We start from the raw sequence: 14,094 nt of genomic DNA on the forward strand, positions 1-14,094 counted from the left end.
CCATGTTGAACAATTCTGTTTACCACACGCATATCATTCTACCTCTTTAAATAACTTCCACATGAGCTCCATGTTGCCCGTAAAATGTCCAGGTGGTATTCAATTTTGTAGTTATTCCTGTAATGACCTCACTGATTCATCTTTTTTAGTTCAATGTCACTTTCATTGTGTACACCCCATGTCTGACAAAGCCACAAAGGAAGAAATCCAGAGGTGTCATGCCACAGATCTGGTTCATGCAACCAAAGAACGCACATAGCTTTTCTCTTGCATGGTACTGCAGTTCCGTACCTTGGCACCATGCGTGTGCGTGTTTTAATTCATATATCAAATGTGCTCCATGATTTATAACCACGCTGTACTTGCAAATGTTAGATACAGTGTTGCGTATGTACTTACAGAAGTATACAGCATGGTGTTCTCCCGGGGAATTTCTGAATTCGATCGTTTCGTACAGTGGCCCTTCTTGATTACTGGTCCCAGCAACAACTATTTTGTTTTTTGTACAGTTAAGGTCAAACAAAACACACATTAATTACAACTCTGTATTTCCAGATAACTCGGTATCCGTTGGAAGATTGTTTTTTTGAACAGAATGTACACACCAACTAAATCACTTTCATACTGAATGTCACCTCCTCACGGGCCATACACCCAAATTCTACTGTCAATTACAGGTACACTCCACAAAAAACTTAAGTTTTTAATGCATATGTTTCAAAAAATAACAAATATAAGACAACGTACAATTTCTTGCACAGATTATCATATGCACGCACACACACATTTATAAGTATATACCACTCACTACACATAAGTGGTTAGGCAAAATGTTACGCTCCGCTTTTTCTCTCATTTGTGTAAGGATTGTTCAAAATTTGTTGGTAGAAAATGAGAATAATTATGGTGATTTTAGGCAATAAAGAAAACAGGACTATATATACACATAAGTTTCCCCTCTCGCTACTGTGTTGGCACAGACTTCTACTTCACATAAATACAAAAAAAAATCACATTTGCACTTGAGCCCTTCAATTATAATTTGCAATTTGTCTTAGAAATGCACTTCATCATTTGGCAGATACGGCCTAATAGTACAAGTTAGAAGACATTAATATATGAACTTTCTCTTGTGTATAAGTACAGTTCTTTGTTTTGTTACCTTTATAAATCTATAAAAATGTAAAATATATTTGCAAACCGATCGTATGTTTTACTTTGCACACGACATAACCACAGGCTCAATATGTATCACTCTTTAAATCCAGTGGCCCACAGTTTCTTGAAATGCAGGTATTATTATTATTATAGCACAAAAAATTAATGTTTGAATTTTCTTACTCACAGCACAGCAGGTACATTTTTTTCACAGTACCACAATACCTGCAGAACTGAAAGTATGGTTTCTCACTTCCATTTACACTGAATACGTAAGATTTGTGTGTGCATTACGGATAATAGATAATATAACTTTTCCTTTACCCAACCATACAGAAATGTTTTGCTCTTTGAATTGGGGAAACAATCTATTAAGTCACATAATACTTGTAAAAATTGTTCATTAAACATTATAATGTTAACACAGATGTCCAAGTTAAAAACAATATTACATTTCGTTATATACCAATTAGATAAATAGCAATTGAGCCAAATACATAAATACACTTACTATTTCCACCTCCATATTTGTTGGTTAATATTAAATCTTTCCATTCGTCCTCTGCTTGTTTAGAGTAAAATTACAATTTAATGCCCTTCTGAACATAATTAAATTTTCAGTTCTCATATGTTAAACTCCACAATAACATGGCACTATGTATATATGTTCAAGTGAATACAATTAAAATAAAATTGGCAACATGTTAAAAAAAATAAAGTAAAATAGATTGTTCGTTTACTTATTATTGTACATTTTGCATTAACAAGGAAACTTCCAAATGTAAAAGTTCATTGATATCCATTCTTAAGTAATGTCTGAACACTTAATGACCAAACAGTTTAAAATAAATTAAAAACATTCACCAATTATCTTGCCCTGTGTTTTTCGCGACCGCAATAACAGATATATTTTAGAAGCATATCTACCAAGACAAAAAAATCTTGCGGTTTAAAGTAACATGGGTATTTAAATTGAGAGAAATAAGATTTTACAATACTTTCAGAAGAGAAGTAGCAGAGGGTCTTGTATTATTCCTCAATCACTCTCACAGTACGATGAAATCATGGCACCATGACACATATATGTATATATAAATCAATTCTCCTTCTTGTAAAACAACTCACAAATTGGAATCATTAGTTTCTTCAACCTTTTTTTTTTTTTTTTTTGCAGTATATAGTTCTTATATACAAATCTATCACATGCATAACCTCTTGTTAACACTGCATCTAGATTATGAATTACTCTTCGCGCACACACACACACGAACACAACCTTAAAAAATCATAATCGCAAAAAGACACACTTCATAAATATTTTACATGTGTTTCCTTCCTGAACAGTAACTGTACATCTAAAATGCATGGATAGAGATAAAAAGAAACGGGCATCCCATTCAGATGGGATGCCCCACGACTCAAGTGTTTGAGCACTTTTTATTCACTTTGATGCAGACAAATACTGAGGAATTAATTCAAGGTTTCTTCCTTCTTTTTTGTTATTCAATCCACGACGAGGTTCAAGTGATTTACGCACTATCATACACAATCACAGAACATACAAACACACTTTACGAACACATCGGAATTGTGCACATCCTTTCGACACAATTTCGGTAAGAATTACTTTCAAGCTGGGAATGTCCAAGATGTTTTGCGGTTGTCCTTCCAAAATGTTGTCCCCCTGGATCTTACCGCACCCCCAGCTTGCCTTCCCTATACGGATATCTCATAATTCATATCGTACACACTCCCGCGATCCGGCGTGTCTTGAGGGGTTCCTAACTTATGTTCGCATTTCGGGGTTCCGCTTGGACTGCGCGACGTACGCGATGCCATCTCGATCGAGTCTGACATTTCAAGAGCACGCACAAACGACATTGGACGTCGTGAACCTGGACTTGGACGTCGATGGGCATCCGTTGGCGTTGTCGGGGTCACGTGTCCACCAATGGGTCCGAAGTTCTTTCTTTTAATTTGCGGAGACTGGGGAGGGACACCAGATGACCCACCACCATAGCTGGCCACGATACCACTTCTCGTCACGCCGTGCGTTGGAGGTGGCGGAGGGTAATAGACTGGTCGAGGAGGTGGAAAGTTCTGCGTAGGACTTGTTGGATTGGACCTATAATCCTGAGATGTGGAACGATCGTAACTTCTAGACTGATTGTTGTTTGTGTAAGCTCCAGGGGATGTATCCTTCCACATATACACACCTCGTTGTGGAGAGCCTGCTAATTCTCTAATGTTATCCACTGTGTTGTTAGTTCTAGAATAGGAACTGAATGGCTCTCCTGTACTCTGGCGTACAAGTTCACCTTCAGACATAAATCGTCGCTGTGGGCTCATGTTACGAGGTGGGCCTTGTCCTGTAATGGCACCAAGAACTGCTGGGTCGTAGCCTCTATGCGTTGCCATCTGGAAGTCGTAATATGAAGGTGGAACCCCTCTCGCTTCATTCATGCCAACACCAATGAAATCGGGACGTCGAGGTTGGGTAGGTGTTCCTGGGTTAGACCTTAAAGAGAAAAGTACAACAATTAATTAAATAATTACTTTCGTAAATGCCAGGAATAAAATTCAATTCACCTGAACCCCACAAAGCATACAGGGCACAGAGAAAATAAGTGTCAATTTTTCCAACACACAGGGACTGCAAAGACCTGAAATATTGGCCAAAATTTAAAAAATCAATTTCCAACTGTAAAGGGATACAGGGGCAAAACTAGTGATAATCAAATAATTCAGAACACAAAAATTATTTTTTCCACATTGATACTACACACAATTGTAGTCTTCAGACTTTCTCTTTAAAAAAAATTACCAAAAATATGCCTTTGGACAAAAGAACATTGACTAAAAGTCCAATTTAAAAATTAACTACGCTGTCCTTAGTCCTGGGCTTGGATTTCTATACATATGGTAGCGAGACTTAACATCCTCATGAGGCCCATTATATACAATTTCAGATATATCCTTATGGAGCATAATGTCAGGTGGGTTGTGTTTTATATTTTTACCATGTTTTTAATATCTCAATTTTTAATTTTTTGGCCCTTTTACAAGCACTTTACCCTCGTGGTGACCTATTTCAGATGGAAGCCCCAGGCTGTAGCCCCCCCCCCCCCTCCCTCTATCCAACATGCTTAGTCCTTTCAGCATGCAATCACGGTCAACATGTGAAAGCATCCACACAGACCAATAGTTATTTCTAAATGCAGTACGAAGTGTATGACGGATGGCCAGAAATTGATGTGGCTGAAAGATGTTTTTTAATTACATGTAACAATAATAGCACATGTAAGTTTCCATTGCGAAACATAAATACTTCACATTACATAACTCTGGCATCAGAGATGACTACATCGTTATGTTCTTTTCACTGTGGAAGCACTCCAACATTCACGCTTTTGGTTATTACATATTTCCAATTAACACACACACACCAGTATAGTATTTTCCATATTTCAAGATGAAGGAAGTTCATTTCTTCAGATGCTGCTGATTCATGGGAATGTGCTTTCTTGATCTTGGTAACAAGAATACTTTCCAGTTTTTGATCCAGCTAGTGCCTACCTAGTCAGAACAGGCTACCCACATAGGTTACTCTGGACACAAAGAACACAAATGCACAAGTGACATAGGTGAAATGAACGATTGCATGAAAATTGCCTTCTTATATGCAAACATGTACTAAGGCTGAAATATGCATTTATATGCACTATTAAAACTTCACCCAATCAAGTCAAATGAATTAATATTGAAAAGATATGAATTATATTTCATCTTGTAAGCTGATCCTTCCTACAATGACCACAACATAATGAAAATGTCTAAAATATTCCATTGCTGAAATTAAATTAAATTGCCTTGTAATCAAGGGAGTCGCAGGCTCAATGCTTGATGGAGGTACATAGTGGTTCAAATCCCACTTTAAACTGTAGGTCCAGTCCCAATTAGTCTATCCATACAAAAAGCGGACTCAATGCAAAAACTCAAACTCAATTTAATTACCGACATTGAATATTTTAAAAAACAATAGTATCCTATCCTATAGGATTCCCATGTAGCCAAATAGTTCACACTCTCATCTTTGGTGCGAGCGAACCCATATCAATTCCTGCCAGGATTCCCTAATATATCAGTGTTGACCCAGCATCATGAGAACAATTGGGGTGCTACTCGACAAAAAGAAGTAACAGGCTCTAGTCTCAAGAGCCAGAAAACTGCAGCAATGGGTCTCTATCTGCCAACAACGCATCATCAAATGACAGGTCCTGACTTGCAAAGGGCTGTTGCACCACAAAATTTTGTTTTAATAATACAGGGTTATCCATTTGGGTAAGGATAAAATAAAACATTAGGAAAATTTTCGTGTTGGTGTTTTCGTGCGTGAAACATGGGAATTTTGCTGTAGTGTGTTGTCAACAATGAAGTTTGAACTGATTCGTTCTTGTTAAAATGGCGTTTACGAACCACCAACGGGCTAAATGTGTCCTTTGGTAAGCTAAGTGTGAGTGTGTTACACAAGTCCCAGATTTAACCCCTCCAGACTTCACCTGGGGTTTCGTTAAAGACATTGTCTATTCACAGAAACCCACAGATATTGATGATTTATGATTTATCAAAATCACACAGGCTTTCGACAGAATCACCCCCAGAGAGGTTACACCAGATGTGGAATGAATTAAATCACCATTATGAGTTGCATAGAGTTCACAATGGAGGCCATGTAGAAAACTGTACCAAACTTTTAGTAGTGTATAAAAATAAAAACTCCCACCTTTCAGACTTTTGTATACAATATTTCAGGTAAAAAAATTCCAAAAAAATTTCACATATTTTATTTTATCCATACCCAAACGGATCACCCTGTATATCCTATGAGGTACTCAAAATACTGGCTCGATGCTTTCATTGAGTCCAGACATCCGACGAATTATGTACAATGACAAATTTTCATTAAATATGAGAGGGGAAAAAGTGCTAAAAAGTAAATTTTGAAGACATTTGGTTGCCACAAATTTGCACTTTTTCCAAGTACTCCAATTACTGAAAAACCTTCCAAAATCACATTAACAAATTGGAACTAAGTTGGGTTCACATGGAGGAAAGTTATCATTATTTTCCTTATTTTGGCAACAATAAGCATGAACGGTGTTTAGATGATACTGTTGAGCACAATTTTGATAGTCTCATTCAGAACCTTCAGTGGTGGGAATCACAACACACAATATGCTGAGCCAATGCCATTCATAGGATAACAAACAATAGATCTAAAAGGAAATAATACAAAAATATGTTGGAGAAAATCAAACAAAACGACCGAAGCAGATAAAGGTAAAGATAGTCAGAACATGAATATAAAAAAAGATTTACCACTTTATAATTTGATTTGATTTTTGTTACTTAGCGTCGCTTTTCTTCCACTTTTGGCTAATCGCGACAATGAGGATAAGTGATCATGTGATGAAATTGACGAAGGTACTGTCACAAAGAACAAAGCCACTCTGCTACTGAAGTTGGTACCACACACATAAAATTCCCAATACAAACTGATTAGCAGAAAAGATTGGGAAGAATATTATTTAAGGGATATGAAATTTGATATCTTTGAGATACAGGAAGTATAAAATAAAAATGGTGAACACTCAAATGGGATCGAGAAAGAAGGCAGAGAGAGGATGCCATTGTAAGCAGATATCAAGTGAAGATTGTAATGATTATATAGAAAGAAAACAGGAACATGAAAATATTGGCATAGAGACCAAAATAATAAAAAAATTAAAAGTACAGTGAAACCCTGATTTTACGTTCCTCAATTTTACATTTTCCCGCATTTTAAGTTTTTTCAGCTTGATCTCCTGAAAAACGTAAAATCAAAGTTCTACTGTAATTCCCAGCACCTCTGGTACAGCCATGGACAATTCTGGCTTGTAATAACGAGACTGAAAAATTAATGGATCCGGAAATGTCTTCTGGGTTGATTTTAAATGAACTCTTTACATGTGAATGAGAAAATAAATGCAGCAAAGTATTTGTTTTAACAGTTTTATGTGTTACTGCTCACAGAACAATTTCTGCATTGTTTCCAAGATAACTATTTGTTAGATAGATAATGGGTAGAAGCATAGCTCTTAAAAATTAAGGTGTGTAAGGAATCAAATCACCAAGGCAATAATCGTACAATTGAAGATACACGTTTTGATGTGTAAAAACACCCTTTCCATCTGCAAACAAAATCTTCAATGAATTTTAAAAGATAAGTTTGTTGTTCAAAGCCATTTCTAGTGGAGGGATAAGGTTCTGAATGTAAAAATTCCAAATTATTGAGAAGTTGTGTGAAAATTGCAACCAAAAACACAGATAGAACTTGTCTTAATGCTTAACCACCAAGCTATCAAGCCAAGTTTTAACCTCCAAACAATTTCCACACCTTAAATGTTTGGAATAGACTTTTTAAAAGCATTTTACCTTTCAATGGGTGGATCTTGATGATATACTTGGCATACTACATAGCAGAACAAATTGAGTGAGGTATTATTTTTATATATTGGAATGTGGTGAAAGGAGCATGCACTTTGTGAGTTTTTACCTTAGGCATAATGGTGTTGATCATTTTACAAGGTTAAGAACAAATGGAGCCAAAAATAAAAATATAAATATAAAATAAACTAAATAAATTATCAAATTTTAAGATGTTATACAGCTTCAGAAACATGTGACATGTGGATGTTCTTCAGCCTGAAAGAAGAACATTGAACATTTTATAGAAATCATTTTAACAAAGAAGTTTTGGAAAATATTATTGCAAGGTCAATAACAAGCAAGTAGGAGGGAAGTCAATATGTATATGATACATGCATGCACATAAACACATATACTAACGGGAACATTACATAGAAAAGATGCAGATAATGTTCCAGAAATGTGTGAAATGTATAGGATGCTTTATGGCTAGGTTTATAAGGGGTGGACAGCTGTAAGAATATAAGAAATAAAAATGGAGTGACAATAAACAAGGAACAAAGGTTGTGGCTAAAAAATGTTATATATAATATCCCACAATATATATATATATAAAATATATATCTCATGTCAATTTGATGAACGAGGTACGGAAAAATTAGACAGTATGTATTTTATTCTATATTCAAATTTACCATCAGGAGGGGGAATAAATTTATGAGCCTCACTAATAATTTTATATTTCCTGATGATGGCACTGAACTGCATATTCGAGGACTTGTGTAATTTTTCAGTGTCTTGTTCAAGTGTGTTGCAAAATAAGAATGGGCATACATACGCATATTAGGGGCCATAGAACAATCAAATTTATGTCACAAATTTCTGGGAACACAGTATTCACATTTTGAATCACCTTCTAATTATATATATTCACAGTCACATTATTTCTTTAATATATACTTTTACATCAAAAAGTAAAAAGAAGCTGCTCACAGTATGTTCCAAATATATTCCAAATAATAAACATATCCAATTTAATGTTCAAGGGTTAGGAATTTAGACTGTAAAAACTACTGTTAAGTAGCACGTTTTCACCTAAGTATAAAGATTAGTTTGGTAATGGAAAAACAGACACACATAAAATAGCATGTTACAAAAGCCTGGAAGCTGACGACGAGTCATTTACTCTGCAACATAAGGGAAGGGGAAATGCAGAGAGAGAGAGAGAGCAAAGTTGCTGCAAATCGTTGCTTTTTATGTTAGATTTGTTGTTAACTACTTCAGTATGAGGCATTCAAGGTCCATGATTTTGCCAATAGTGGCACGTCTCCTCCATGTATTATCCCATTTTATTTGTATTCCAAGGGAGCATTCCTTGCAATGTGCTTGTTGGAAATACAGCATGTTTCAAAAGTTGCGCACCCCTAACGTTGAACACTTACAACATGAAAACTGCAAGACAGGGTGTTCTGCATTGTGAAAAATCGTGTATTTAATTTAGATATTTCTAAATGATTTTCAGCATAAGGTGATGTCAATCCATTGACATTGGTTTTAGCTCTAGTTAAATAGCTTGCTGGAGATGCTGACAGTGAAGTAATGAATAATATTTAGACAAATAGTCTAAAAAATGTTAATATAATCCTGACAAATTTCTATGATGGGGTACTCACATTTCATTTTCAGATGAAAATGTTTACTGGTGCCTTTATCAGAGTTTTATAATTCTCTCCTTTTAAATCAGCAGTCTGAAAACTGCAAGTTAATGCGTAAAAGAACATGTCAGTTAGAAGACGATTTTGAATACATTGTATTTACATATCACATAGACCAAAAGATCACTAAATACGAGGTGCATCCAGAAAGTAAGTTTCCCTATTTTTTTCCCGTGAAAGTAAACATAATGAGCCGTGTAAATTGTGCATGCGCAGCAGAGCTAACACGTATCAATCATATGCCAGGCGGACAGATCCCGCCCGGTGCCAGTAGCGAGGCAGCAGTGGTCCGAAATGGAAGCTCGTATTCCTTCTCCCGCCGCATGCGAGGTTCGGTCGGTGATAAAGTTCCTAAATGCACAAAGCATTGCGCCAATTGACATTCGTCAGCTCTGTGAGGTCTATGGGCCGAACATTATGAGTAAGCAGATGGTGCATCGCTGGTGTCGGCAGTTTTCGGAAGGTCGTCAAAGTGTCCATGATGAAGAGCGCAGTGGGCGTCCGTCCCTCATCACTGATGATCTGGTTGAGCTGGTGCGGCAGCGCATCGTAGAGAACCGTCGCTTCACGATTACGGAGTTGAGTAGCCTTTTTCCGCAGATATCGCGATCCGTGTTACATGAGATTGTCACGCAGCGCCTGCTGTTCAACAAATTGTGTGCCAGGTGGGTGCCGAAAAACCTGACACCCGAACACAAAATGAAACGTTCAGGAGCAGCACTGACATTCCTGCAATGGTACCATGATGACGGCGATGATTTCCTCGACAGGATCGTCACGGGCGATGAGACGTGGATTTCGCACTTCACCCCGGAAACCAAGCAGCAGTCAATGCATTGGCGGCATAGTGGATCTCCGGTCAAGAAGAAATTCAAACAGACGCTGTTGGTACAGAAAGTGATGTGCACCGTGTTTTGGGACAGGAAGGGCATTTTGCTCATTGACTTCCTCCCCAGAGGTGAAACGGTGAACGCTGACCATTACTGTGAAACACTAAGGAAATTGCGACGTGCCATTCAAAACAAGAGGCGTGGCATGCTTACTGCAGGTGTTGTGCTCCTCCATGACAATGCTCGTCCACATACGGCTCGGTGCACAGCAGCTGTTTTGACGGAATTTGGCTGGGAGTTGTTTGATCATCCACCTTACAGTCCTGATCTGGCTCCCAGCGATTTTCACGTTTTCTTGCACCTCAAGAAATTCCTGTCCTCCGGTGAGCGTTTTGGCAACGACGAAGAGCTGAAGACGTCTGTCACACGCTGGTTCCATTCACAGGCGGCAGAGTTCTACGACAGTGGGATCCAAAAGTTGATAACACGATACGACAAGTGTCTCAATTCTGGTGGTTGCTATGTTGAAAAATAGCTGAACCTTTGCTGTACCTGTTGCCAATAAATGGTTTCCTGAAACTGTGTTGGGTTTTTTTTTAAAAAAAATAGGGAAACTTACTTTCTGGATGCGCCTCGTACATGTTTTGGGGGAATGTGTGTAGGTGCTTTCTAGTCTAGATTCTGGGTCAACACTGACTCTGTGAAGGTGCTTTCTATTCTAGATTCTGGGTCAACACTGACTCGCAAAACTTACCCCATCACAGACAAGACTCGATAACTACAATACTGAAAAACTGCTAGGTCTATTAACAGTGGTTTTAAATTTATATCTTGATGAAATATCATGTTGTGTACGCTCCAGGTTCTGTGAGTACCATTATGGCACCACAGCTAAAGGATGTACATGGAAAATAATATTTACTTCACTAAGAGCTTCTACAAAAATCTTACAATTCATTGCATAAAATATGCTGGTAATGTGACAGAACATGCAGGAGACAAGTTGTAGCATGTTACTATAGCAAAAATCATGAAATTTTATTGCTTCATACTGTCATTTACACTTTTGGGGTGATACTATTAAAATAATTCCATTACTGGTTCATTTTGGGCAAACATATTCACTTATCATGGTGTCATTTCTGACAAGCAAGTAATCTTCCTCAAAGGGAAAAATAAATATACACATACCACAAATGATATGTTGTTGTTCTTATAAGTTTCCCTAACCACTGTTGTACATTACAAAAAATCTTATTTTGAAAGTGGCTTCTATTCTTTCAGAAACATTTCATTGCAGTTTACCAGAACATACTCAACCCAACAGTACCAAGATATACACACACACACAATCTTACAGAGCTAGTCAATGTACAGTACATTGCTGTACACTACAGTAACTAATGTAAGTTTGTACATGTCTTCGTCACTTTTCTGGTACTTTTGGCTAATTGCAACACTGAGGATGAATGATGATAAGGTGAATCACAAATGACTGGACTCTGGACCATACTCGGTGATAAGATTGCAAGTCCTCCACTCAACACCTGATATTTTGGTTGTGCTATAAAACTGAAATGAACGCCACTAAAGAATAAGTCATTTTCAAAAGAAGACTTTGTGTATTACATAGATGATGGTGGCACATGCTGTTAATTTATGCTTTAACAAACTGAAATACCATGCAAGGGCTGCAACAAATTTGTTCTCTTTCCATTATCCTGGCTCATAGCCATCACATTGTACACACTAACATGTTCCTTGAAAATTTCTGAATTTGGTATAGAAGCAGATACACTAAACACAGCAGGGAAAGAGGAAAAGATGCATTTGATTCGAGCTTTCCCTCTGCAAATTCCTAATGCATGAATGTGCATTCAAATTAAACAAAATTGTTTCATGTTCCTGGGATTATTTCTCTTTTAGAAACACAGAACTTTGCTCTACAAAGTAAATGCTAATCTAAGCCAGTTGGGATCATCAAAAGCATACACATAAGAAAATAAAGAAATGTTTTCTTCAACTCAGAATTGTGAAAAACGTCCAGAAATATAATAGAATTCCTTTGAACTGAAAAACGAAAAAGCAGAGGAAGGCAAAGATGCATGTGCGTACCTGAGAGAAATTCAAACTTAGATCCCGCCTTGGTTAGCAAAGTATTTGAAAGATATCAAAAATCATATGTTAGTATGAGGTTCAGAAAAAGGAAATCAGATTTTTCTCTTTTTTCTTTCTCCGTTTTTATTCACTTAAAAAATTCATTTGTTATTCTGGCAAATGTAAGTCAATTTTATGTACATTTTATTGATAGGAAAGTGCATGGTTAATTTTTATACTTAATTAGTCTTGGAATTATCTCTGGCTGTGCAATATAATTATTTTTTAAAGCAATATACCAGAATAACAACTTGCATACGAGGAAAAAAGTTTCAAAAACTGATGTTTTAGTTTCAAACACAGTAAATTGAAGTAGGAAAAACAGACCAGTAGGTGAGACATTGGAAGTGTTGACAGTAAGATTCCTAGATGCACATAGAACTTTTGAAGGGAACTTACAGACAAGCAAACGAAAGCTGATATGTTGACCACATTTCTTTACATATGTGGCCATCTACAACACTAAACAACTTATTCCATATCAGAAACACACACACAAATAATGGGTCTTGTTTGTGAAAAGGACATTTCCTTAAACCATTTTCTGTTGTGATATACATCATAGAGATACAATTATTGGGTAAAAGGGGGGGGGGGGGTGATAATTGAGAATAAACTTCAGAGAGAGGGGTGATTTAAGTAACATACCTTTGGATTTTCTAATAAAAAAAAAACCCAGTGGAACCTTGATTATATATTTTTCAGGAGGTTGTGACAACAGAGCTTATAATGCAGGAATTGTAAAATTCATGGAAAATGTAATAAGTTGATTTATTTGGAAAAGTGGAGCATGAATACAGTGGAACCTTGATTTTATGTATTTTACGGGACCAAACTGAAAGAACTTAAAATACAGTAAATTGTAAAATCGAGGATAATTTTGTAACATTTTCCTATGTTGGTACCATCAATATTGAATGTATAATGCGGAAAAATGTAATATCTGGGAATATAAAATTGGGGTTCTACTGTAATTATCACATATAATCATTATTTATATGAAGTGAAACTTTGTTGTACTACTACGTACAAAAAGTACCCGGAATGTGTGAATGAAACACAAAATTCGTGCTTGATCATAATTTATTTCGTCGCCTTCAAAATAGGCCCCATCAGATGCAACACACATATGCCAACACTTAACCCAGTCTTCAAAACACTTTTCAAACGCAGAAGACAGTATCGCCCTGAGTCCCTTCTGGGAATTTCCTTTAATGGATTCAATTGATTCAAAATGCCTTCCCCGAAGTGGCAACTTGGGTCGCGGAAAGAGAAAAAAATCACACGGAGCCATATCTGGAGAATGCGGCATGTGTTGAGTTTTTGGCCAAACACTCGCGAACAAGAGTCGACGTGTGCGACGATGCATTATCGTGGTGCAAAATCCAAGAATTGTTTTTCCATAACTCTGGTCTTTTCTGGCAAACATTCTCACGCAGATGCCTCATAATGGTCACATAAAACTCTTTATTCACAGTTTGTCCCGCTGGAAGGAATTCTGAGTGCACAACACCACGATAATCAAAGAAAACAATGAGCATGACCTTAATTTTTGATCGACTTTGGTGTGGTTTTGTGGGTTTTGGTTCATTTTCAAAGTGCCATTCCGAAGATTGTTGACCTTTTTGCATGTCATACTCATACACCCATGTCTCATCACCATTTATGATGCATTTCAGGAAGGTTGAGTCACTAGAGGTTCGCGAAATCATGTCTTCAGCAACATCCCTACGATGTGCTTTTTGCAGGAAATTCAGCTCCTTTGG

The 14,094-nt window shown here is 36.9% G+C and overlaps 1 protein-coding gene across 2 annotated transcripts in view; it reads right to left on the reverse strand.

Annotated features, from left to right (window-relative positions):
* Positions 1-531: 531 nt before the first annotated feature.
* Zdhhc8 (zinc finger DHHC-type containing 8) overlaps positions 532-14,094 on the reverse strand; it is a 46,786-nt gene continuing 33,223 nt past the window's right edge. For both annotated transcript variants that reach the window (XM_083128315.1, XM_083128314.1), the window contains exon 9: positions 532-3,676. In XM_083128315.1, the coding sequence (XP_082984441.1) occupies positions 2,875-3,676 (802 nt within the window). In that variant the 3' untranslated portion in view covers positions 532-2,874. The remainder of the gene's footprint in view (positions 3,677-14,094) is intronic.

This window comes from Lepisma saccharinum, chromosome 9, assembly GCF_977018435.1.
Source record: "Lepisma saccharinum chromosome 9, izLepSacc3.1, whole genome shotgun sequence".
NCBI lineage: Eukaryota > Metazoa > Arthropoda > Insecta > Zygentoma > Lepismatidae > Lepisma > Lepisma saccharinum.